The 27,685-nt window shown below is 44.6% G+C and overlaps 1 protein-coding gene across 2 annotated transcripts in view; it reads left to right on the top strand.

Annotated features, from left to right (window-relative positions):
• Positions 1-27,685, top strand: part of LOC131263083 (E3 ubiquitin-protein ligase MIB2) — a 44,639-nt gene that overhangs the window by 6,742 nt on the left and 10,212 nt on the right. For both annotated transcript variants that reach the window (XM_058265229.1, XM_058265231.1), the window contains exon 3: positions 17,879-18,250. In XM_058265229.1, the coding sequence (XP_058121212.1) occupies positions 18,193-18,250 (58 nt within the window). In that variant the 5' untranslated portion in view covers positions 17,879-18,192. The remainder of the gene's footprint in view (positions 1-17,878; positions 18,251-27,685) is intronic.

Here is a 27,685-nt window from a genome sequence, read left to right as displayed (position 1 = left end):
CTGTTTCCCGACATACAATGGTTGCTGCGGAGAAAGTAGAGCACAGTCAATTGTATACTTTGTGCGGTCGTAAAGCACCTTGTTGCGTCAAGGTTTTGGCTCTTTGTCCAAAGAAATGCTTTATTCTGGCAAAGCTCATGACAATGGTTGACAAAATCTGGAGGAAAAACTCGACAGTTTCCTTCGTCGAGCACGGTACCATGTCGGCCTCTTTTCTCCCAGCAACATCACAAGTTCTTAACAATTAAGAAAAAACACATTTAATATCTGTTGGCGTCGGTGGCTATCGTTATCAGTAGTACCTATTCCTTCCGACGGGATGTCATCATCGGGGACGGGCGCCATGTTGCACCTTGAGGCGCGCTCTCACGCATGTTTTCATGTCGATTCCCGTGTTTCTCTAATGGGGCTTTCGATTGAAGTCGCGATTCGAAGCTCTATCTTCCGCTCAACCGGTTATCGAGTGGCAACGGGCCAGGGACGTCTCCCGGTCAAGGGGGGATGTTCGCCAAATGGCCATCGAGTTCTAAATTCAATGACTCGTGTATTTGCTGTTCGGCTTTTGTTCATCACTTTCGCAATCTTTGCTTGTCGATCGCGCACCGATAACGTGGTGAAGTTCTGTGCATTTCCGTTGATCAATCAATCGTCTGGGGAAGTGTTTTCAGACATTCTTGGCGAGTAGGTGACTAACCTATGCGTGCGTTTTTTTAACCCTTCGGTGAAACTCGCAAGGTGTTGATGCAATCATTTTATACCCAACTTAAGTTTTATTTAAGTAACTTGAGAATTGTAGGATGGAAGTGAAAGTACTTTTTAGAGTAATATAATAGTTTTTACTTATTTTTTATCTAATCTAACTGTTTCGCCTATGTAATTCTTCCATTTTTTAACAAGGCTATTTCACTTTTTTTACCATTTCGTTTTTAAAACTTATTATTGAATTCAGAATCTGCCATCGACCATTAACTTTTTATTACTTACTTTAAACTTACTGGCTCCATTTTTTGTGCCATTACAATTGTGGCCTTTCTAAAATTATTTGTTGTCGCATCGCTTTCAGGATTTTTTGTCAAAAGTCTGAAAATTATGGATCGTCAGTCAATTAAGACATTTTTGGTTTGTTAACATTTTGCAAAGTCATTTTAAACAAGTGATTGTAAAATGATGCCAAAGAGATATAATAAAAGATATGTGTCATTGTAAGTCATTTTAAACAAGTGATTGTAAAATGATGCCAAATGAATGAAATGATGTGTAAGTTATTTTAAACTAGTGCTTGTAAAATGATGCCAAAGTGATAAATAAGATGAATGTAAAAAGAATGCAAATGTTCAACTCTGAATTCTTAATTTCAACGACTATGTTTGAAATTGAGAGTTGTAGAATTGTAACATCGATTTTTATTTTTTTAATATTGTAGTGATACGATACGTTGCACGAACACTCTAGTGTCCTTTAGGTTGACATTTGGCGTAGCTGGTGCTAGCAGGATAGGCTAAAACACAAACACATTCACACACCAAGTAAGGATAGGTATGATCACACACTAAGTAAGGATAGTAGATATGTAGGTAGGTAGGCAACTAGAATATAAAAGAGTCGAGATGCGCTCGAGAGTCTCTCTGTTGAATCGCGATCGGAGTAAGAACCGGACCTAATAAAGCGCCAGTAGCACAAAGTGAAACATCAAGAATATGATAAAATTTCACTAAATATTATACTAAAAGGTTACTACAACATACACAACATCTAAGGACATGTGCTGTTCCGTGGGTTATAAAATCCGAAGCTAATATATTCTCAGTAATCTATCATTGCTCCTAGAAGGAAAAAGCATTGACATACATTTTCAGAATGTACCAAGAACATCTTTTGTGCCTTGTCACTTGAAGGGTTAAATGTTCTACTGCAGCCCAAATCGCGTCGCAGCAGCTATCGTTTGGCGCTGGACGAAAAGAACCCAAACCTTGATACACGCTGCACATCAATTAGCGTAATTGCTCGCGTCGGTGGAGGTTCCCTTCGAGTAGGACGGCTCGAGTAGTAGGATGGATGGGGAGGTCCATTATCAATTGAATGCAATCACGTTCGATTGAATGCAACGGTGGTCCCGCACCACCCAATCCTGCTCCACCACATTCGGCCCGATATCAGCGGGTTGCACGGTTCGTCAGGCTGTGGCCAATGGCCGCAATCTATCGACGACTTCCTCCGGGGGCCCTCCCAAAGGCGGAGTTCCTGAAGCAGTTTTCGCAAGTGTCACCAGCGTTTCTCGATGGCTTTTCATCGCCGGTCTCGCGGCGAGTGGCCTTCTCGCCGTAGTCCCCCCCATGGGGAGAATGGTAGCAGCTCGGCTGGGACTGGATTGCCCGGGTCGATTGGTCGATTTAATTGCACCAGCAAGCACAAGGCCCCGCCCGGTGGTGTTGCTGCAGCGATAACGGCAAGTGCAGCAAAGTACGACAACCACCCGCAAGCTCGCCGTCGCTGGAAAGTGCCGTTCCTTCTTCAACGCCGAACCGTTGGCGATGGGGGCAGCTGGATCTAAAATGAGATCAATTAACAATTTGTGGCCTGGAACGGGTGCAGAAAGAAAGCCAACTCGTCGAATGCATCTTTCGCTTGTAAGGACACCGATATCGGCAATTCAAAGAATGTTGTTCATGATCGTTTCAAATGGAGACTAATTTTGTAATTCATGCCAAGCGGATTTTGATTTGAGATTGTAATGTAAAATACTTTTTAACACATCCCATTCAATATATTTTCTTATTACAATCAGGGTGTTGTCAGTCCTAACTTAATGTATTTTAAGCATATCTCACAGAACATTCTGCTGTGAAAAAACACTTCAAAAATAAAAATGTTACTTTCTTTAGTTCCAGAATTTTCCATTTTATACTACGGAGTGCCAATATAGCCAACATGGATGAAACTACTCAGAAACGAAAAGCTCCTTTGCAGTGTAACTAAATCAAAAATTTGTTTCGTTCCAGTGAAAGAAGTTTGATTGAGTTTTTCCTTTTTTTTGTATTTGGCAATCAACCTTCCCTCTAGAACAATGACCTACAACAAGGATGAAGAACGAGGCGCATGTTGCATCAACCTTTTTCTTCGTCCTCCCTATCTCTCATCATTAACCATGCCATTGCATCCTAACTGCGCCAAACGGGAAAATGCGACCTCTCCGGTGTGCGCCGGGTTGGTGTGTGCGGGGAGAAGGATCGGCCCTTTTATCGCACTTGAAAATTCACTCACCCCTCCACCTCCCAGCGGAGCGAAGGTTGGAGGTCAGCTGGAGGTTGCGCTTCAGCTGTGAAAACTGAAGTAGCTGAAGTAAAAAGTCAATTGACTTTGAACGCAACGGTGCAGGGAGTTGTGGGAGGGGGGGGGGGGGGGGGGGGGGGGGATGTGTGTTGATGAGCAGCCAGTGATGCACCGAGTGGCATCGATAGAATGTGGTGTCGGACGAGTAGATAACGAGCCCCGGGCCGTTCAAGGAGATGCTGACCCGTTTCACCACCACCCCACCGGGAGGGGCTGTTCTTAAGTGCATCGCATGCCCTTGGACGGGTCATACGTCTTTGTGGCGTACGGGGATCGACTGTCGGTGACACGAAACGTGGGACGTTACTTCCATTCAGCGCAGACCGAATGGAGGAACATCGTCAACGATGACTGACGGGACGTGCGCGATGATTCACCGAGCCGGGCCAGTTGTTTCCTTTATCACCCCACGCGGCGAACTCCAAGCGGTCCGATGCTTCCATGCTACCCACATACGTGGCGATCGTTCGTTTGAGGAAGTTATGAAATTGAAACGATCCCCTCACTTCCACGCTCCATCCGGAACCGTTCTATTTCATGGTCCATCTGGCTGCTTCCAATCTCGCCCGCGCCCGTTACCACACATTCCCGAGGCCTTTTCGTATCTATATGTGTGTGTGTGTTTGTCCGCATGGAATAGAATGTATTTCGAAACTCGGAAGGAAGTAGATTGTTGCTTTTACCGGAAGCTGCCGAGATTCGTTTTTCGATATTAAACAATCGGAAGTGTCAGCAGGTCGTGGAAGTTTGGGTTTTGGGGTTGAAAATGTGCGTTGTAACCATTTGGGATCTAATTCAAGTATGGAAAATAAAAGTAAAGCAAAATTAAACTTATTTAATAAACTTTTACACAAACTTTCAACATTTCGGAATGTTCCCAAACAAACAAAACTATTAATATAGTCCAGAAGTTTTTGGAAGGTAAAGAAGAAACTGGCAAGTTTTTGGAATATTTTTGGGTGGTTGCCATCTTTTTGGGCTTTTATACGCTCAACCTAAAAAAACATTTCCGGCCCCCAGTTTCAACAGATCAACAAGCCACGTACCTTTTACAATCCGTGCCGTTTGTTTTATCTTTCACCCCTTCTATTGCGGAAAGTAATAAATATAACGGAAATAATTAGTAAGCAACTTTCTCTCCAGAACGTTCATGGGTTTACGAATATTATTGATTAAATTTGGATTTATATCATTATCGATTTAATTTTGAGCACAAACTGCTGCATATGATTCTACTAAACGTTTGTTAGTGCCTCAAACAGATTTAGTGTTTAAGAAATTAATGTTCAAATCAGTTGATCTTAATTGTCATACTTTAAATTTTTATTTTTCAAATCATTTCAATTCATTTGAAATTGAATCATAATAACCGGAAATGTTTCCACAAAGAAATAAATGCCCAATTTGTTTTTTAAACTTTTCTTCATTTTTCCTACTCATGGTTCTATAGAATAAAATAAATATTTTAAAAGAACAATGATCATTTTAACTTAATATTTCCACGAGAGGACTAAAACAAAAGCTACATTCGATAAGAGCCTATAGATCCTGTCATTCAATTTCCCAATGAAATAATAAATATGTGTAACAAATTCACCGCACAGTCAAAGGTCCCAACCGAAATGGCTTAAGGTGCTACCTACGATACCGGTTCCTTATCGGGTTTTTAAGGTTATTTAGTGTTGCTTTTGTCACCAAGCTCACGTGAGATGTGAGCTGTGCCTGTTTGTTGCCGGAGAATGTTGCCCTGCACATTATGACCCCACTCGCACGTGTTCAGCCTCCGCGCGGAAGCACTCCCCGTCCGTTAATAGGATTCGCCCTTCCGCTTATCGGAAAGCTCTTCCACCTGTTCCGTGCGGCCCAATTTAATGCGCCCGTCGACGACCCGGGCCGGGATCGTTTATACATATTTTATCGGCCAGGCCAGGCTGCTCGTCGCTGCCCGCCCGGAACCGACCGGTAATGTCTTTGGCACGAATTGGCTTTTACGGGCCCGGTTTGCGCCTGGTGCCTTTTTTTCTTGTGATCTTTGTTGCTTGGCGGGTTGGGCGTTTCTTTTTTGGTTTCATCCCGTTTCTCCCGAGTTTTTTTTTTTTTTTTTTGAGGGGGCGGAAGCGTCTGCAAATGCCCCAAATTAAGGTGTCTCGTAACGATCTTTTTATTGGGCATTACTTACGGGTCGGGTTTCTTGTTCGGTGCTTCAAGGACCTTTGCAGAGAAGAGTGGGCGGGTTATGGCAGGAATGATACGAATGCTGATTCGTGTGCCGTGTTTTGCAAATGCTGATTTGCAATCCATTTTCTAACGATCGTTTGCTGGCAAAAGGGACTTGAAATTGAGATGCAAGCGACGCATGATTTACTCTCCTGAAATTATTACTTGATTCAGGGTAAAACTTTAAAGTACAGTGTTAACAATTTTGTTGAAAAACTAAAATTTCAATATTCTGCAAAAATCTACCAATAAAATACACTAAATTTTGTGACAAAACTTGTATCACAACACATCAAAATAATATTACACAAACCCCCACAAAAAATTTATGTTTACAATCAAAAACAAAACCTTGCAGTACGATCGTTCGTGCACTTTTTTTTTCTCAACGTTGTTTTTGTTTCGTTTCTTGGCTGCGCTAAGCCATTTCCAATCCATTTGGCGATAAACACCAGACTAGAGATGGGAAAGATGATTCTTTAAAAAGATCAGGTGCGGTGCAGTTCGCTCAGTGAGGTGAACTGAACGCGTGCGGTGATTCTTCCGCACGTCCCAAGAGCGATTTTTCGTCGAATGGGTTATAGATTAAACGACAAATATTGGCCTGGTCATTACAACACCGTGAAAAATGGGATATATTGTAAGATATCACATACATTCAGAATATTTTTTACATAAATATTCGATATTAGAATATTTAACAAGAGAATACTTGTTATGTTTATTCATGATATTTCTGGATGTGATTTTAACAACCATAATTAATATCGTTGCCCACCTAAAACAGTAATTCATTCTAAATTATAGCGGTTGATACAATAACCGCTTTTTTTGCTATCGTTTATGTACGAACGAAAGAAAGAATGGTGTAAAGATTTGCACCACACTTACATAGTAGGACAGTTGATCAACCGTACGAAGAATCATAACCGCACCTCTGGCGTGCGATTGAGCAGGGCTAGCCAGCTCGTTGATCAATCGAATAAACCAATACCACACCGCCGGTTGGTGGAGTGTTGTCGTACACATTCATGATCAACCGTAGAACGAATCAATATCGCACCGCTGGCGTGCGGCTATAGCCTGCACGGTAGGTGACCGCACGAGGAATCAATACCGCACGTCTGGCGTGCGGTTGAGCAGGGCTAGGGAGCACGGAGAACGATCGTACGAAAAACCTATACCACACCGCCAGCGGGTAGCGTATTGTCTTATCCATTCATGATCAACCGTAGAACGAATCAATATCGCACCGCTGGCGTGCGGCTATAGCCTGCACGGTAGGTGACCGCACGAGGAATCAATACCGCACGTCTGGCGTGCGGTTGAGCAGGGCTAGGGAGCACGGAGAACGATCGTACGTAGAACCTATACCACACCGCCGGCGGGTGACGTATTGTCTTACACATTCATGATCAACCGTAGAACGAATCAATATCGCACCGCTGGCGTACGGCTATAGACGGTAAGGAACCACCCCGGTGGCAAAATGATCATGCTTTCTCGTTCTGTCGGTATCAATTGTCAATTGGGCAGAACGAGAGAGCATGCTGATTTTGCCACTAGGGCATCGTCACACAGCTGGCGAGTCGTGATTTTTCCTATGTATGCATAGTCGCGACCATCGGCGTGCGGAAGAATCATTTTGGTTGATTTGAATGTGCGGTACTCGTTCGCTCAGTAGAAAGATCAGAGTGAATCATACAGTTCTGATTCAATTTGCCCATGCCTACACCAGACACACCGGTTTGTTGTTTCGAGCGCCACACATCTGCTCCCGCATCCCCTTGCTTGCCCGAAACAGCTTCTTTTCGTCGATCAATCGAAAGTCGCACAACCTTCAAGATGCAAACGACCGTGACAGGCTCGAAATGAGAGAAGCCTAATGGAGGCAGAGCTCGGCCATATTCAGTGTTGGTGGAATGCTCTGCCCCGGCACGGGTAATGTCCTTCGCCGAGCAGTCGTTATGGAAAGTGTCTGCTTTGCCTTTTTCCAAAAAAAAAAAGAAACACAAAAACCAGTTTGCTGCTATTCAATGTTTCCTCGTTCATTTTAATTGTTTTTGGTCAATCTATCTTGTCGTCAAATATTTGAAACATGTTTGCACACAATCATTATCAACTCGTCTGGGAGGTAGTTTTCACATAACAAATCGCTACATTTCACACACCGAACTGACGAGTGTTCCCCATTCTCGAAACGGCACTACGATACGGTTCCGTGCCGGTTAGCGGTCGGCATCCGAATCTTCCCGTTTTCCTTGGAGTCTGTTTTCTCCCAATCCAATCGTTACGGTGCCTGATGCTGATTTGCCCGTTTCGCGATTATTCAATTTCGCTTCGTCGCTTCGCGTCGTGGAGAATGCATATTAATGTAATTATCATTGACGTTCCAATTGTGTGGGCGCATCAAAACAACGGCAGTACACAGTAGCGAAAAGGGTAAGATTCAAGCCTTCAAGAAGACTAAGTAACGACGCAGATAAACGTAGTAAACAAGTAAAACAACCTTCTCGGAGCAGCAAAAAAAAAATGAAAGGCAAAAAAAACCTCAACGATACATTAGTACCAAGGTGGAAGGAGGCAATGGGCAGCTGGCACACACGCGCCTGAACACATGGTTCGCGTTTAGTGGCGCGTGCGAGGTTTTGCCCGAGAGAGTCGTCGGGCGGCTCGTGCTTGTTCGCGTTGAACGGTGTATGACTCATAACTCCAATCTCCCGATGGAGAATAGTTGCCATCCCTTGAAGGTTTGTTTCATAAAGTTGAATTCCTATTACAGAAGAAAGTACACCGTTTTACTTCAAGCAGAAAGAAAATGGAGGCGAAAAGAAAACTACTTGGCAAAAAAACTTGCTCCTGTTAAATATCCTAAGTCTGCAACCAACTGCCCTGGCCTCCCCCCTTATCGGCCATTTATGTTTGCAGATTAACTTGCCACTTGTTTTTTTTTTTTTTTGCTGTGTAAAGATAGCCTGTCGCCAATCTTGCCATTGTAGCACGTGCCTCCAAAGTGCGCGTGCGCAAACGTCCTCTCGATTCCGCACAGCAGAATGTTTTCTTCATTCGTCGAAGGTTTTTTCCTTTCCCTCCAAAGGAAGGGGCGTCGATGAAAGAAACTGCGAGACACATGTGCGCAGATCGCAGAAACGAAATGAAAAACAAACCGGTATGCCGCGAGCAGCCTGTATTTATGATGCGCTTCTGACGCGGAACGGGTTGACAGCTGGATCGAGAACTTGCTGGAACTGCAACAACAGCACACAAACACACTCGCACCGGATACGTCATTATCATTTAGTACGATCATCCATATAGAATCGCAACCCACACGGCAAGATGCTCTGTGCCTCGCGATGAGTCTCTCCTACGAGTCATGCCGGCGTCAAAGATGTTCCCTCTTTCGACGAGAAAAGCAGCGTTGCCTTGCCGTCTTGTTCGTCATCGCGCGCTTACTTGGTTTCTTTTATGTCGCTTGATTTTTCTTACTCTGGCGAATCTTTCATCCCCTCTCCCCCCCCTCGGTCGTTCGGTTGCCTTTCCTTTGCCACATGTGTGCGAAGGATAAATCTTGCTGCCGCACATGCCTCCGAGAGTGCATGATGGATTGCGTGCAACGCGTGCGAAGATCGTTCCTGCAGCCCCGCAATTATAGCTGTCAGTTGATGGATGCACTCTTGTTGCAGTTGTCGTGCAGCGTGCAGTATGGTTGTGCACGGATATCCAACCGGCCCGACATTTGAATGGCGTCGGCCTTCGAAGCGCTTATTGCACCAAATGTTTCCTTGATTTTTGGCACGAAGAAGATTGGTTTGTTTCTTGGTTATGTTGTTTTCTCATTTTTATATTTGTTTTGTAATATTTTTGCGTAAGTTATTTTTATTTTTTATGGACCATAACTAACATCTGCAATTTATTCAGGCTTATTGCACCAAATTTTTCTTTGATTTTTGGTACGAAGAAGATTGGTTTGTTTCTTGGATGTTTTCTTTGTTATGTTTTTTTAAATCTTATTTTTATATTTGTTTTGTAATATTTTTGCATAAGATTATTTTTTAATGGACCATAACTTATGTCTGCAGTCTAAACCTGTATTTAGATTTAGATCTAAATATTAATCCAAATAAGTAAGACTATATCGTTCCTTGCTACGTTTATGAACTAATAATATCCTCTTCATCTTTTTTCATTTTTTTTGCTGTTGCTTTGGTCATATGAGCTTAGTGTGTGAGAAATAAGTGTGGGTGTAGTTTTGCCATGGTCAATGAGCATACGGTAGTTTTGTGTTATTACCACTCAGCATTGGCTCTCTTTAACCATTTATACTTTCCACCGGGTGTTTCATTCATACTTCCCCCATCGTAAGCTCAGTGTATTATTTATTCATATTCATAACGGTTTTGTTATGTTTTTTTCCGCTTCGCATTAAACGTGCCATATCTATCCGCGCAATCGTACATCTTGTAAGATTCTGCGAACCCTCTTTTGAATGATTTTTCATCGCGTTTTATGTATTTCTGTGCGTTATCTTTTAACTCGTCCGATGCTTTCCCGTGTATTGTTTTACGCTATCCTGCCATCTTGCGGAAAAGATTAAAGATTTTACCATACATAGGTTTACAGTTGCGCTCAAAACTTCAGCACCCAGTCTGCCGTCACGGTGGATAGCACAATTTCGCACACCCAATGCACGCATGCACTGCACAAACCATGCGTGGCTAAAAATAGGCCGGTATTTGCTTTCGAAATGGTTTATTACATGCTTCGCCGGTGGAAAGCAAAAGTGCTACGGTGCGGTTTGCGAGCCTTGATAACGTCAGCCACCCCGCCGCATGTCGGTCAAAGCCAAACAACTGGAAATGACGCGTTCCAACGGATGGGTTTGCGAGTAAATGAAAACATTGCCCACACAATCGGCCCAATCGGCCGTCGTCAGTCGGTCGCGGGGTGGTGGCGTTATCTGCAATCGGCCATCGCACCTTGGGCTGCGATTATGACGTTAGGTGCTTTTCCGCTGGTGATCGCCTTACGTGTTGCGAAGATATGCGAATGCCTATCACTGTAAATTATGGTATGAAGATGGAGTAGGGGAGGTCTTTCGGGGGTCAGGTTCGAATGTTCGGACCAGCTGGACCATTTTTCTGTGCCGATTGTTGCATTTAATTGATTTAAATTTTGACCTCCAGCCACGCTTCGGAAAATCATCCTCCAAGACGATGAAGGTTGATTCAGCTGTGTCTGTTCAGTCCACTCAAGGATACGGCGAGGATACGGGTAGAGTGGAGAGGCGGGAAAATGAAGAAAAAACACCATAAAGTACAATCCATTTTTTTTTATTTCTTCCACCCCATGGCCATGTTCCATCAACGCGCCGGCCGATCCGGTCTGATGACTAATGTCCGTGTCGGGCGCCCTGTGCGCCACTGCGGAACGGACGAACGTACGCTTGGTCGGGGGGAAAACGAGCAACAAAGAGAAAAATTATAGCGGAGAGTGTTCTTATTTTTTGTGGCTCCAGTTTTGTGTTACTTTTCCTACGACGGTGATTTATTTACTTTTCCCCGCAACGAGCGGAGATTTTTGGGGGGGGGGGAGGGAGTATGTTTTTTAGCCATAAAATGGTGGGTAATGTATGGTGACGATGATCCACCCAAGGATGCTGCTGTAGAAGTGAGATTGGGACAGAGAGAAGAAGACACTTCGCGGTCGGATTGGTTTACCGGTTGCGGGGGAAGCCAGGAATCGGTCCGAGGGCATGAAGGCGGAACGCGGCGTTCCAGTGCGCGAACCCACGGAGCGAAGCGCTTACACAACCCTGCACCGGGCCACAAAGTGCCTCGGATAACCTTTATCGCCTGGAAATTTGGCCCCCTCGAGAGGGATAAAGAAAAAATCACTTACGCGCTGCGTTTCTAAGGCAGAATTCAACCATTTGGGGTAGATTTTTTCCCTGGAATACGTATGTTCGTAGCGTGATGTTTAGATCAGCGCCGTGGCATGAATCACCGACAACCCCGGTCAGTCAATTCCCCAGTGGCCATGTAAGCCACTCGTCATGGTTAACCCGCCCTTTGGCCGGAGATTAGTCAGCCACGAGCTCATGGCCAGATGGCTCACGTTATTCAAAGAATTCCAGCGTTCTTATCAACAGTGCCGATAAGAAAACGTATGGCCAATCGATGTTTAACAGTAAAGTCCCATTTTGTGCGATACGTTTAATTTTTATCACTATGAATCATTCGACATGTATGTACCGTTTTTTGTTTATGTTTCTTTGGATAATTTCTACTATATTTTTAACACTTTGTTGACCGGCGCCTGTTATTCAAAATTTACTGCTGTTACCAGGCTACTTGTGCTGCGCGTTGGTCCACTGCACGTCGACACACCAACTTTCTGCCGAGTTAGGACGAACATTTCCGTCCCACGTCAACAAGGTGTTAAATATAAATAAAATCATTTTCTTGTAACTTGCTCAAATGCTCTATCTCCATTCGCAAAAGTTACAGCTTCACAAGTTGTCCTTACTTACAAAAAAAACAACATAAAACCAATTAAAACTTTTCGGTCAATCTACTCACAGGGGATGGTATTTAGCATTTGAAAATAATCAATTTTAACAGGGGCGGTAAGCAATCGCTTCATTGCTAGTGATATTGTAAATTGCACTGTTCCATCCATGTATCATCAATTCATCTTTCCTCTGTTTATTTGTTGCATAATTTTTAGCTGGTGTTTCTGAAGCAAATTTCTATAAAGTTTTAAGTAGCTTTTCGTAGCTAACGGCTTTTATTTGGTTGTGCATTGTTGAAAATAAAAAGGTAATAACCACATATTTCCAATAACCTTTCCATTAAAGCTCGATCGAACGTACTACTGCTTCGTTTGTTTACGTTTTTGACCGGCTATTTCCAACCTGTCTCAGGGATTATACATGCGATTATAGGGTATGAAAGTCAAAATTGTTTTTGACAGATAAAGTAGCGTAATTCGTTATTACGCTAGCGATTACGCATCGTTTGCCCCATACCCTTAAGGTTTGTAGTTATTTTCAAGCATCGTTAAAACACATTTAACCCGAATACCTTTAAAATTCAACCAAACTAGAGTATTGTTACCCTCAAACTACTTTGTTAACCCAATGCACAATTTTGTGAAAAACAATGAGCTGTTGCGAATACTTGAAGCCTCAACATAAATCTTACCGGAGAAGTCCAGTGTAACTACGAGCTAAAATGAGAAAACACTAAATCTAACCCTTATATTGAAAACGATTGGAATTACATTCAAATAAAATCAGTGATACTTCAAACACATCGCTGGTAAAACAACCCCCTTCGATGTACGCGTCGAAAATTCAATCAGATTGAATTGTATTGGATTCAAATTGAATCTAGCGACCACCGGTAAAACCTTCCGCTTGTTCCCTCCACGTTACCGAAACGGTCGAGGGATTAATCACAACAACCGTTGGATAGGAAGTTGCGGACGCACATACTGCCTGCTACCTTCTTCTTCTTGGCGTAACGACCTCTTGGTCATGCCTGCCCGTTAAGGGCTTACGAGACTTGTTTCCCTGTTGTACGTGGATAGTCAGTCCTCTCGTACAGGGGAGGGTCCGGTCTCGGTTGGGATTCGAACCCACGCCGTCGAGGTGGTGAGCCCCGGCGCTCATGGGCCGAATTTCTAACCGGCGCTACCGCTCGGCTGTCGCGGACCCCCCACTGCCTGCTACCTGCTGGGAGGTTATTACCGGTTTATCGTTGAACGGGGGCTCGTTTGTTGCAGGTGAATTGAGGCTGGCGAGACGAAGCAAACGATAGCAGCGGTTTGACGCATCGCTCCGGTGCTCCAAGGCCGGTTCGAAGTGGTTTGTCACGTTGGATGACGTTGGCTAGTTTTTCTTTCGCGTCTCTCGCTATTGTCAAACGTCCACATAAGGTTGGTGCATCCATTGCATGTTTGGCGTATTCTTTTGTCACCACATTCGGGAACAAACACACACAAAAGGTTGCGGACACCGCAATGATACTGCAGTGTCCGCATCGTTTACTAATGTTTGGTGGAGGTATTTGGAAAGTGCAGTTGACTCTCTTATATGTTTGAAGTGACATCGTATCCGAAAGAGGAAACATACGTTCGAATGACTTCATACCTTCATTTCACATTACTTATTAAGAAGACGATTGTCGTGTGATCCTTTTAGATGACCAATGACCAGAACTGACATCCATGCCATCACCCAGGCAACACTCTCTAACTGGTGTTTATTAATATTTCCATTCTCGCCCGTTCCGGCATCCCGCACATTTTGTTCCAGAGTCGCTTTTGCTTCTGGTATTAGCAAGTATCAACTGTGTATTCCGTTTTAGAATACCGCACCTGTTGCGTGCACAATGATCGTCACACGCTCGTGGTTTCACAGAGGTAGAGACGGTAGGCAGGATATCTGTATATCATGGAACGCCTTGGTCATATTTCTTATTCCACCAATGCACGCGTGCATCGCCTTCACATTTAAAAGTTTGCTCATATTTCATCCCACCATGTGTGTTGTTTATTAACATCTGTGCATGTTTGATGATGATCAATCTTTAATTTTATTGTTTGTTGTTTTGTATTTTTCTTCATCCATTATAATGTTTAAGTATTTTCTTTTCAAGCAAAACTATTTTCTATCATCTTTTGCAAACTTCTGGTTCAATTTGTTTTACTTAAATTGTAGATTTATGAATGGATATAAACTGTTGACCACATGCAATGCACCGGTTCGGGAAGTAAATTACCGATGCACACTACCTCCTCCCACCGGACCGGAAATAGAGACCGATAGAATTAAACAGCAACATACCAACCCACCGCGTGAACCGCGCGCCAGTGACCATATCCGGAACACAATGGGAATGTTCGGGTGGGTTGGAAAGAGATTTCCACTTCTTTGCCCCGAAAGGGATGGAGCTTAAAGGGGTGTGCTCATTAGGCTGGAGAGCGAGCTGGTACGAGCCGCGACGCTCAGCAGCTTTTCGCCGGTAACAAATTTGTTTTTCACCCCGTTGAACCGATTGTTGATTGGTATTGATGGATTTTTGAAACGCCATTTCGATGTGCCATCGCGATCGACAACTAACTCACGAGTCACGAGCGGTTTTGCGGACGGTAGTAATAAACACACGCTCGGCAATGACGAGGCTCCGAAGTACAAAGCACACTGATCAAACACATTAAAGTCCTTTTTGCCCTCAGCTCAGCGGTATTAATCAGTATGTTCCGCTAAGTGGAGTATGTAAACAAAATGGCGCCCTCCCCACGTCGGTGCGTCTGATAATCGAATCAGTCCGCCCCGCCGTACTGACCTCATCGAATGGCGCACTAAAAGTTTGGTTTTGGGAGCGCGTCATCCGTCGTCCCGGGTATTTAAGTACAGAAACCGCCGCGCAAACAACGAGATAGGGTCCATTTTGTCACCATCGCCATCATCATCATCATCATCGTCGTCACTTGTTTTTTTCACAATTAATTTTTCCCTGTTTTCGCTGTGTGTGGTTTACCCTTCGTCGGGCGATGGTTATTAGTTCTTGCTCGGTCGGTTTTCCCACCGAAAACCCGCGTGCCGTGGAAGTTCGGAGCGGAAGACTTTAAATGAAACCGGATGTGGTTCGACGCGCGGACTGGTGTGTGTGTGTATGCGTATTTGTGTGGTTTATGGGAGTCGGGTGTCTCCCATGGGAACGCCACCAGCCACAGTCCATGTTCTCGTGGGATTTCTGGATGGGCCAAGGGGGGATGTAATACGTTTTCCCCTCACGCCGAACGGGTACTCGAGCACTTACCGACCGGTGGAAAACTGCTGGGTTCTTAAGCCAAAGCCACAGACACCACGTCGCGGTCGTGTACTCTCGTTACGGCTCGATGGTCCTTTAATTAAAAGCGATGGCCGTCTGGGGGAAGTGTGGGATAATTATTCCATGCGGTGTTGTAACTGTGCTGGTGGTAATATTTTGTGAAGAATATTTCAACAACAACACTCGTCAATTATACGTGCGCCGTTTTGGGAGTGGGAAAAATGCATGCAACTGCTTCATCGTGCTAATTATATAGCAACTGCGTGGCGTAATTATCGTGCAAATGAGCAGGACAAGTCCGGACCGTGCGATTACCGCCAGCATGATTCAATCGTGGTCTAATACTTTTCCAGCAACTTCCCTGTTCAATTACACCGGGTGCTATACGCCGTCATACGGCGAGGCCATTTTTGCACGCCGACGTCACGTATACGCACGTATCGTTATCTTCATTATAAATGCTCAATGGCGTGGAATTTCGGGCGTAACGATCCATATGCCCCTAGCCAGGTTTACGGCTTTCGATTGAGCGAGAAAAATAACCACTCCCGCGATTAGGGAACGCTTCAGCCGTCGATTGTGGATGACTTTGTTATCTGCACGTGTTTTCATTTGTGGTTCCATGCTGTCACCGAGAAATAGCACGCACATTAGTCATCGCACTTTGACCCCATCGGCCACCGCCGGTGATGTGAATGCTGCTGAATGGAGGGTGCGCTATGTGTGGCGCTCTTATGCTTCCAGTCTTGGGGTATAATGTCCGCCGAAGAAGCAGCACACACTCACACGAACCGCGAGCTGGCAAATAAAAGGAAGAGGAAAGAAAAGCGGTTTATCGCGTCTGGCCCCCAGCTCCAAACATCCGGTGCCATTGTTGTGCAGAAAATAACGGTGGCGCGGTACGGTACGAGAATTTATGTACATACTGTTAAATATTTCGATGTTAATATCGAACACTGTACCACAGGGTGATCAGTTCTCTTTAACCCTTTCATGACCTTAGAGTCATGACTAGGCTCGGGTTACGCCACAAAAGGGACAAAAGGCCTTATGAGAGGGACTTGATGCTGAGTTAGGTACGCCTTATGATCTAAATAAGCAATATTGACCTATTTAATTCCGGGGTATTTGTTACAAAAACATGTACCGAGATACTTTTCAATGAAGTCTTCCCTTTTTCTTATCTTCTTCTGTCTAATACTGCAATGTAAAATAGCAACAAGTGAATAGTTTTACACCGGTAACACTCTACACCTTCTTCTTGTAGTGAACAAAATAGATTGGTTTTGAATAAAACCGCTCTGACAAAAAAATAAATAAATCACATATTAATTTCATCCAGAAGGAATTCGAAAATAGATTATGCACGTCCCTTCAAATTATTTTTTAAAAAATCATGCACAAAATAAGGTTTTTGGCTCTAGGTTTTCTATGATATCTGCCATTTGCATACATTTCGGCGCTTTCCGAAAATTTTATGGTATTTCTTTCACATTTTGTAGCAAGTGTTGTTTAAGGAAATAAATATCCTTCAAGTCACAGGATATGGCCCACTTTTGAACAATATTTTAAACAAACCATGACATTTTCATAATGATTATTTTACATTAGTAACGCTTGGAATTGTTTAATTCTCTGCCTTAATTGATTTTGTAATGGTTCCTCTCCGAGGCACCCTGTGTGATCGATGCACGGCAACCGCTGCAGGGGTACAGTACGTATGCAAGACACCCTGGAAATGGTGGATTCCTTCGAGGGGACGACGAGTGCGGATAAACGGTTGAATATTTGCACATACCGCATAGCTCGTCGTCGAACGGAGTGAAATGGACAGCAATAAATAGATGTGAATAAAGTTTTATGCTCCCTCGTTTCGCAGCGGCGAAACCTTGGTGCCGGGTCCGGCATCCGAGCGTCCCTTTGCACACAGCCAACCCCTACCACATCGCCGCGCACTTTCATAAGTCGCCTCGAGAGCGCTAGAGACACGTACGTCAGTGTCACTCCCTGGGTTGTTTTTCGTTTGCAAACCAATGAACGATGGTAACCCGTCCGTCCGACTGGGTCGGTCGGTCAGTCTCCGCGCTCCCGAAGGTCCGGTTGTTGGTTGTCCAGCCACAGTGGACACAGGCGGCGCCGGTCGCTGTTGTGCTGTGCTCAGCAGTTTGCCGGTCCGGCGCTTCGACATCTTGTTGACCCATTAAATGCGAGTTAATTCGATTTGCTCTGCGCTACCCGGCGTCCAGGCCGGGGGTTCGTCAAAGCGCCCCCCTTTTCAACCCCCCTTGGGACCCCCGCATCGGAGCTCATCTTCCCCAAAAAAGTACTCCTTGGTCCGTCGAACAGTTTCCCCCCCCCCCTCGGGCCAGCCTGGTTCCACTTGTTCAAATTCTGCCGACTTTAATTACTCATAATTTTTCAATTACACTTCATTTTCCACCCTCTGCTGACTAGAGTTTCTCACCACCGCGTCTTCTTCCCGTTTGCAGTTACCATTGCGGTTGCGGACCGTTCCCGAAGTCGATGCAGCGACGCAGCTGCAGCACCCTGGCAGCGTCCGGCAGATGAAGTGCTAACGGCGGCGGAGTCGGAGTCGGCGGTAGTGTGTACGCGCCTGGGCAGATACTGCTTCGCGCTGCTCCACGGCCAACCGGAGACGACGACCGCGACGACGACGACAACGACGACGGCGGCGACCGAGCGACACCCAAGTGACACCGACCCGCCCGGGTTCGCCAGCAGGCGAAGGGGGAGAGCGTACGCCGGGGTGGCACCGGACTGTGACAATACGGCGACACCAGCCATGCTAGCGCCGGGCATCCGAGTTGCCCGCGGGCCGGACTGGATCTGGCAGGATCAAGGTAAGCCAAGGAGCTGAATTACATTCCTTAGTTTATTTATTAATATTGCGTTATTACATTACATGGTATTACACATGATTTGAATAAGGAATATATCCACACTAGATTCGATCTGATGGTATTTCAGGGGTTTTCTTCGTATGAGATAAGATTGAAAGATATATTGATATTCATAAGGGCATCAAAATACTCATATCAAATTCTTTATAGCCACATGAATATGCACTTACATATTTTTTTTGGATTTTATTAAGGCAATTTACGTTAATTTCTAATTCTTAATCCTTTGGATATTCACAAATCTATTCTTATAACAGTGGACTATTCTAGCAATAGTCACTGTCACATAAAACAGAGAAGATAAATACGACCAATAGCCATCTCGCTGGGTAAATTGGAGTGATTTGAAAGAGTTGGGCTAACTTATGATGTTATGATTGTCTTTATTTTAATTTTCAATCAATTAATCAAGTCAATCGAAACAAGTACACTGATTGTTTTGTTGGCCGTATTTGTTATTTTCAAATGTTTCTTTTCCTTACTTAGAAAGATGTGTAGGAAACTTCTATTTTATCTTTTGATTTTAGGTTGTTAATCGTTACTCACATCATATCCATCTCTCGATGAAAAGTAATTAAGACCAATTTTTGTATATTCTTGTACTTTTCCTATGTTCCCTACTTCAAACACTATTAAACAATAAAATAGCGCTCACACAGTACCGTTACCTTCATTTTTAAAATTAACTTTCCTGCGAACGTTGAACACTCATTGTTGTCATATGCTACGTGAACATACAAATAGTTTTTTTTTTCAACTCTCGCTTAGTTGTTCGATTTGCAACAAGTTTTTCTGTGAGTATTCCGGTTGATATACGTTTCGTCTTCTGAAACTTTTTCAATGAATTTTAATACTTTCTCTGAGCGAAGCTGCTTAAAATGTTTATGCTAACTTTGTTTCGGGTTCAGGATTGAAAAATCGTCCTGGAAAACATATGCCAGACGCACATAAAGGACGGATTTCCAGTGTGCAGCCTACCTAGTGCTGCCATCTGTTGTTCGAGCCCGCAAACTTCACTTCACCGATCCTACGCCCAACAAAGATCCCGAACACGATGTTTCCCTCCTGCGCTCCGGTTGCCCGCCGTGTGTTTTCCCCCTTGGCGGGTTTCCCCATCCCCTCCCTGAAAACCGTTCACTCCTTTCGGGACCGATCGCATAGAAATGGCGTCCCCGATTGTTTGAGCGCGTTTCGCGGGTCGCGCTCTAAAATTAGTCCCGTCGGCGGTGCGTTACCGTTTCGTCTGGCAGTCAAATGCTCCCGGCTCTAATATCGGGCGTCTAGAATGATGATGCTGATGATGATGGCGATGTCCGCACACGACTAGAACGCCACAAGGGTCCGGCGTGTGTGTCTGTCGCTGGGTGACACATTCGATCGCGATTCGCGGCCCGGGGACGGTAGAACGAGGAGGCGCCCGAGGGTTTGTGGAGTGCGTGTGTGCGTGTGTGGTCCCCTTGGGGTCAGATCTATTTTCATCGCCGTCATTGGCAGCCAATTATTTTCGGGCAACGAAAATACGCCGGGGGCGACGCGCGTAGACGAAACGTGACAAAGTCGGGCAGACAGAGGATTTGATTTTCTCGGTCCGCTCGCAATAACTGCTTGGTGGTGGAAAACTCGGAGGAATGGCCGCATTGGTTTGGCTGTCTCGTCTGTTGAAGGTAAAATTGATGGAAACGGCTCCGAAAACCGGGCCCCGCAATTTGGTCACGATTATGACGCTGATGACGAATTGTCAATCATAAAAGAACGTCTGGGGCCAATTCAAGCTCGAAAGTGGGCAGTGTGTCCAAGTGGTCTGGTTTATTTGTTAATTGGTCCAATTCCAGTATAAATTTAAATTTGGTTCCTCAAGGCACATATGCTAGTGTCGCGGAGATGGTGGCATTCCCGGTTGTTGGCTTTTGTAAACAACATTTAACGTAGTAAAGCGACAAAAAACCCATTGGAAAAAGGAAACTCCATCCCGTCAATGCCCGAACACGTTTACCATTTCTACCCTACTGCCGTTCGTTTCTCCTGTTTCACGCGAGCGAAGATCCCTGCGACGCTAGGAAGTCTTTCCGTGGCGAGTAAAGGGTTTAATGTTTCGGAAAAATTTGCCCTAAAAACCCCGGAACTGATAAACACGACGAGCGCAAGCACCACACAAACAAACACCAGAGATCGGTGGGCGTATCGTCGGGGTACGCCTACCTCCACCACCACCATCGCTACCCGCCTTTCCCACCAACCCACCTGGACGTTGACCTTCACGCGGAGAGACACAGCGGCGGGGAAGCGGTGACGTGAGGTAGAAGGGAAAGATCGAACGGGACGAAAAAAGGGGCGCCAGCGAGCGGCAACGGAAGCAGTGTTGATGGTTTTTTCCTGTGGGTTTTTGGGCTTTGCTTAGGGCGGGCGTGCGCCTTCGTGGGTTGTTTATGTGTGTGTGTGTGAGAGAGTATGTTGTAGTGTTCTCCCAACAGGGTTCCCCCTAAACTTTCCCGCGTTCAAACCCCGCACTATCTAGAGCGTCTTCTACCCACGAACCTCTGGAAGTCCCGCAGGACCCGCGAAGCAGAACGGGAAAATAAACTTTCCTAGCCGTTTGGGATTTTCTCCGGTTTTTTTTGTCTTCCCTCCCTCGTTCTTCTTTTGACTGTTGCTGCGGGAAATGATCTGACAAAGCGATTGATCTTCCCATTCGATTTATCCACATCGGCCAGTTTCCGTACCGCGCGGCTCTGCGATGCAGGATATGTTTGTGTTTTTCCGGCGGGTTTTTCGCTCTCCCCGAAATCGCATCCTAAACCATTTGGTGGGCGCATAGATTTCCATAATCAAGCCATTTCGGATCTGTTCGAGAGTGACGGTGGATTGGGCGTTGAGTTTGGCGTTTTCCCGTGTTCGGGAAATCGGAACGATTTTGTTGTTCATTTCATCAACGTTGCTTGCTCGTCGACGACAACAACAATAACAGCACGAGTCTGGAACGAGCTGGAAATCGATCCGTCGACATTTATCGTGCATCTTAATTGGCTCACTTTCCTCCCACAAACCCACACACACACACACACATTTGTCCCATGAACGTGAGGGGTTTTATTTTTAGCACCCCCCTGAAAACCCGAAATACATTCAGGTGATGCAATTTTTAAGGTTGCCTCCCTTTTCGGGGAAAGCTGGAGTAGCTCTTCCAGCAGTGGGAGATAGATTTCCACCACCCACTGGAGCAATACCGGCGCTGTGAAACCCTACCACCACCGAGAGACGACTGTTGTTGAGCAAGGGTATCAGTGACGGAGCGCGTTTCATTCTCTAATTCTCGAAGCAATCAACTAATTAATTAATTTCTACCCTTACGACGATGGCGAGCGAATGGCCGGATTGCGTGATCGGTTGGCGATTGATTAATTGCTGAATTAATGTGGCGGATTTTCCTGCCGATGATTCAAATTCGCCAGTTTCGCCATTCTGTTTCAACCGTGGTGGCATATTGTTCACTGCAGGAGTGCCGTTCTGCTTTCGTACAAGATATTTAATTGAATTAATCTTCTACGAAATCAAACGGTGCTTGTTAAATAGTCACAATAAAATTGATAGAAAGCATTTTCCTTTAATGATGGAATAAGAAAAAGCTACCAAAATAGTTGTTTCCACAGAGCTGTTACAAAACTGAGCGATTGTTTTTAGCTTCAACAAACCTTGGCTCGTGCCTGTAAAGCTCAAGCGTTCGACTCTGATTTGAATCAATGTCACTACAAACCTCCCCTCCCCCTCCCCGGAGCGGAGGAAAATCTCGATGGACCGAAGAAGGGTGCCGATCGGGGAAAAGTTTTGCGGTTCGCGTGTCGAAGAGCCCACACAAATCCTTTCCGGTTGGCATGCTCACGTGCGCGTATTGTTGTTTTCACAGAGAACGAGGACAACGATCTCACCTGTCGTCAGCAGCGTGTGTGACGTACGTACACGAAGGAGCAAAAGGTCCTCCTCGGGGTGGATGGGTTGAGGTTTTCATCGAAAGCAAATGTCAATCGAGTGCAGTTTCGGGATAATTAGAAAACTTTTCCCCCGTTTCCAATCATTTCACTTCGATGCGTTCTGTACTCAGCGGACGTTGCGTAGTTTACCGTATGCAGATATGTGCTGATTTACTTTTGAACTATGAACACCTACATGCATTGGTGTCGAATGGAAATTGCGCTGGTAATGATGATGTGCTGAAAGAAGGTTCCCGTAGCAATTTGAGATGAGCTGTGATGAAATGATAAAACTTGGTGATCATTGTTCACCATTTTTGACCTTTTGCAACAAACATTTTTGAAATATTATTTATTTGCATTTGCCCGGATAAATTGGTAATTTATGCACCTCCATCATAAAAATATTTCTAAACACAATAACTTTTGTCTGCAAGTCATCATATATTTATTCATCACACACATTTTTGGTATCCTACTAAGCACGTCTACCACTGGTTGATAATTTTAACGTACTAATTTTTGAGAGACACATTTCATTATTATTTTTTTAACTAAACTGTGGTTATTTCCATTTCCTTATTAAAATCGGTTGGCGTTCTAAATCTGCATGGCAGTAATTTACTTTGGAATTTACATGTATTTTTATACTTTGCAAACGTCACATTTGTCAGTATAGAAGAATAGTTGTATTCCGAACGTATACTGCTCAGGCATAATCATTCGAATAGTTTTGCGTGATTTCTATCCAACTGCGTCACACTTCATTTTTTTTAATGACAAGATGCTACGAATCAAATGATTCATATTGTTTACTAAAATTTAATGAAAATTTGGTGACTCATCGCCATGTTTTGAAAGCATTAAAAATATATTCCGAGTAAGCTTTAACTATTGGTAAGCTTTAAAAATTGCAACGCAAATAACTTGTTTTTTTGTTTTTGTTAGTTACTCGTTAAACCTGTTGTGCTTATTCTGGTTTACCTTCTACTTAAAAGTTTATCTTACTCCTTACCTCCTGCATAACATACCTTTAAAACCTTAATATAGTTCTGGGGTTGTTGGGTAATCTCGAGGAAGTTTCAATAGTTTTATATTAGCGGTTAGTGCGCCTGGTAGTTAACAAGAGCTTAGCATAACACAATCGGCTACGTTGTGCAACACAATGGCACATGGAATTGAACAAGTGCTTTACTGTTCATGTAAAATGTAACTGTTTTCATTCAACCATCGGTCAATTGTTGTTACTTTCACAGAAATTAGCTTCCTACTAGCAGTTCGTGAATACTTTGTGCCTTTGTACAGGCTGTGGGGCGGGTGCTGTAATGCTTGCGTGATTCGATGGCTCCTCCAGTGTGTTACATTGATTAGAGCCCACAATATTTGGCCTCACCACCTTTCTCGCCGGTCGATGAAGCGACCTGCCCGAGCTGTCACGATGTCCGATAACCATCAATCTGGGAGGGTGGTGAGGGTGATTTTGATCTTCCTCGATTCAATTGGGCTTTTCCGCGGTACCGAAACCACATACCTACGTGCGTGTGGCTCAGCATGTTCGTTCGAGCATGTACTTTCACGGTGTGATCCACCTTTCGTTGCGCTGCACGCTACGGTTTTCAATTAGATAATGCTCAAGCGATTGGTAACTCACTTAGCGGAGATACCATTTGATCGTTACGTTAACAACACGATCAGTCAGTACAATTAATCGCTTTAGTATGGGTATAAACCCGATTCTGTTAGGTGTATGGTATGGAGGTTGAAAGTACTGTACTGGTTTATCACTTTTATCCGGTTTTCTTTTTTTCAACTGGGTTTTCCATCGCTGGATGGTGTTTATTGTTTTCTTTCGTTGTTTTACTTTTAAGTTACTTCAAAAGCTTCGCTCACGTTCCATGTCCCTGCACTACGGTTTCCAACTTCTAATGGCACCTTGTTTGTTTTTGCATGTGCTGCCGCACGTGTAGGTCGTGTGTATGTACCATCCGTACATAAATAGCACGACATATTGGCCTTTGTGAAGCCTTAATCTCCTGTCGTGTCTCGCTCGTTGCGCTCCCTGCGCACCACAACCTCAGCCGCCCGTAAATCCGTTCCCGACGTGTAATCCCCTCGAAGCACTCACGGAATGCCAAAGCCAAGTCGGCTTAGTAGCGGTGCTGATCAAGTTTAGCTTTAAAATAAAAATCAAAAATCAATACTGCAGATGTGGGGCTTGTCTGCAAATGCGGATGGTAAAATCATACGGTTTAGTTAGGATGTTCCTGTCTCGTTAGTGCTTTGGAAAGAGAGAGGTAGAGAGGGAGCAAGAGAGGCTCATTTTATTCGTGTTTTACTTCTTCACGTGAAGTTTTCCCCCCGGAATCCTCAGCCATGCGGTTAGATGGTGCAGTCGAAGCATGAATATTTGACTATACTGCAAGGACATTTAGCATTTTAAAGAAGCTCTCCAACACATTCGGAAGTTTGTTTCGCAAAGTATTTGTTGATAGTTATTTCAAATAATCATCTTAATAACTTTGGTGATTGTTGCAACTTTATTATACAATTTAAAACATCACTACATTGTCTTGTAGTCGCAATCTTTTTCATTTTTCAGCAGACTAGCTTTAATTAAATGATTGATCTGACAATATTAATTGTGCACTATTAATAGCGAAGGTTTCATAAAGTATCGCCATATTTTCACTTCTCGATGAAGCTTATAAATTATTCTATATAAACTATGTTCCTTTTGTTCCAATGTGTTCTGGCACGATAACATTGTGCGTCTACAGCGTATCTAATATATTATCATACAAATTAAAACTTCATTTAAAACATAACTCTTAGTCACATTTCGATCGCATTATTATTTTCGTTAAAATTTATCCATCGTATAAATCACCATTTTCAGAAATGATCTTGAGAATTTTTCGGTTACCAAGATATGAAGCGCCTAAAGTAAGAAGAATCGACACCTTTTCTTTTCAAAGTTACTGTAATAATAGAACTATACAAGGTTTCATTTCTCATTAATATTAAAATATCACATTGAAGCATAACCTTTTAATATAGTTAAAACCAAAGCTAGACCTGAGGAAACAGACACTCCACAAACAATCCCGGTTGTCGTCGTCGACCCATCAACACCAATGGTTGCGCCAGACAGTACACGAACGAGGCAAGAAGATGGCATTTGCCCACCATCGACCGGCGACAGAGGTGTCATTTACCTTTTTCCCGAATTTTTCACGCACGCTGGGACGTATGTCGGGAACAACGGTGCTTCCTAGGCCTGTTGCGCTTCCCTTTTGGCTGTGCTGCAGGAACAGACTGTGTAGCGTGACGATATAATGTAAACACATGCCCGACGCACATTCCACGGAGGCGCGATTTTTCCCCCACCGGGGAAATCCTTTCAACATGCAACAAATCGTTCCGCCCGGCTTTTCCCGTGCCATGCCGAGGGTGGAGGACAAACGGTGGCTTTTAATGTGTGGTCTTTACTCCTGCTGCCGAGATTTTCCACTCAACATCCCGTTTCCGTTTCCTCCAAGACGCTCTGTGTACCGTGCAGGACTTGGGGGAATGCTCTTTCGAGCTTCTTCGCGTGTAATTTAAGCCGAGCGCGGGTTGAAACATCCCAGACCCTCGGACACCCTTCGTGTTCCTACCGAAGCGCACGCCTTGTGAAACGCGGAAAATGTCACTGCTCGCTTGCCGCCCCTCAGTTTCTGGCTCACCGCATCCCCTCCACCCTCCTCCATGTAGGCTAAAAATAGTGTTGGAACAAGACGATTTATTTTAAAATAAAAACCCGCGACCCGCGTGTCCCGCGGCTCCATCCCGCGCCCGGGAAAAAGGCACGCGTGCCAACAACGCCCGAACGGTTTTCCCTCCCGTGTTTTCACGTGTTTTCATCTGCCGTTCGAAACCGTCCAAGCGTTGCCGTGTCGAGCTCGTCGGAGGAAAAGCGCTGCATTTCGGGGGAATTTTATCCCACTCGCGATGATCGCGGGGGATTTCCCGGGCAAACAGGACACAGACGCATATGGCATCGCTTCACGGAAACGCTCCCTCAGAAGGAACCAGCATCCGTTTTCCAGTATTCTCTTTCTCGTAGGGCCGAGTCTCCTGAGAGTGAAAAGAATGGACCGATAATTGTTGTTGATAATTTAGTCATCCTCGCTCATCCTCCGCTTCCCTTCTCGGCCTTCCCACTCAGCCGATGGAGGGAACGATGCGATCTACTTCCGTTTTTCTGTGCTAGCCATCTCCTGACTGGCGTCGATCGTCTTCGACCCGCCCGTCCGGGCCGCTTGGGTATTTCCCGGGCTTGCATATCGGGCGCCTGGATTGGTAATGCAGTTAACCGCTTGCCCGCCGCTGCAGCAGGGCGGTTTTGCGGTTTTTCCAACATCATTCAGGACGACAAAAACTTACTGTAAATATAATTAGCAAAAGCTAACTCCTTTTTTCTACGATACTTTGTGCTGCTTTATCTCGAATCGCGCTCCGAATCACTGTGAAGGTGAGAAATTTGTAAACATTTTCTGCCGAAGTATGCCCCACTTTAAGTCACGGTCATGCTTCGTTTGTTTCGCTGACGATTCCGTATAAGTATGTCTGAGCTCACCTCACCAAAAACCTTGCGTTGCGTTGCATTACTCACGGGGTTCAGTTGGGATTCCATCTTCGTAAGCCCATCTGCAAGACATATGCCCAGACACGCACACATACTGCTGAAGAAGCAAGCAACAACAAACAACAAATCAACGCCCTACGAACAACATTCATCTTGGATATTCCTATGATGAATGCAGCTGGAAAAACGTATCCTCTCGCGTTGGTAATTTAGGTCGCGAAGAAATGCTCCCAAAATTTGTTTCCAGTAGGAAACCCTTGTACACGTCATGGATAACCCCGAATCGAACGAATTTAATTTGCTAACATTTTGTTTAAGGCCACAAAGAGAAAGCTTATTATAGTTGATAAAGTGTGTTGCAAATTCAGACCGACGGAAAAACCCGCTCATAAAGCCCATACGTACAAAGAAAGACATATCAAAGGTCAAAGCTATACTAGCGATAGGCATACCGCCTAGCATTACAAAGAACAGCATGGTTTTTCAACGGGAGATAGGAGGGGAAGTTAAATGAATGAGCTTGATTGATATGATTTTGCTTATCATTTTTGCATGTGCATTATGAAGTACGTGGATGTGGAACTTGTCAGGCATGTCAAGCATTCTTCCAAGCTTTCCATCAATCCCCCCCTCCCAGCACCCGAGAGGAGGGAATAGATTAATTGTGATGTTTTATTCTTGAAGCATGATTCTTACGGAATGTGAACCCCCGAACGAACCCGGTCGCCCGGTTCGCCAATTATTGCGTATGAATGAATTCCCCGAACCAACTGAAGCCGTGTA

Source organism: Anopheles coustani, chromosome 2 (assembly GCF_943734705.1).
Source record: "Anopheles coustani chromosome 2, idAnoCousDA_361_x.2, whole genome shotgun sequence".
Taxonomy (NCBI): domain Eukaryota; kingdom Metazoa; phylum Arthropoda; class Insecta; order Diptera; family Culicidae; genus Anopheles; species Anopheles coustani.
Note: the sequence above shows the minus strand (reverse complement) of the source record. Positions and strands in the feature narration are given on the sequence as shown.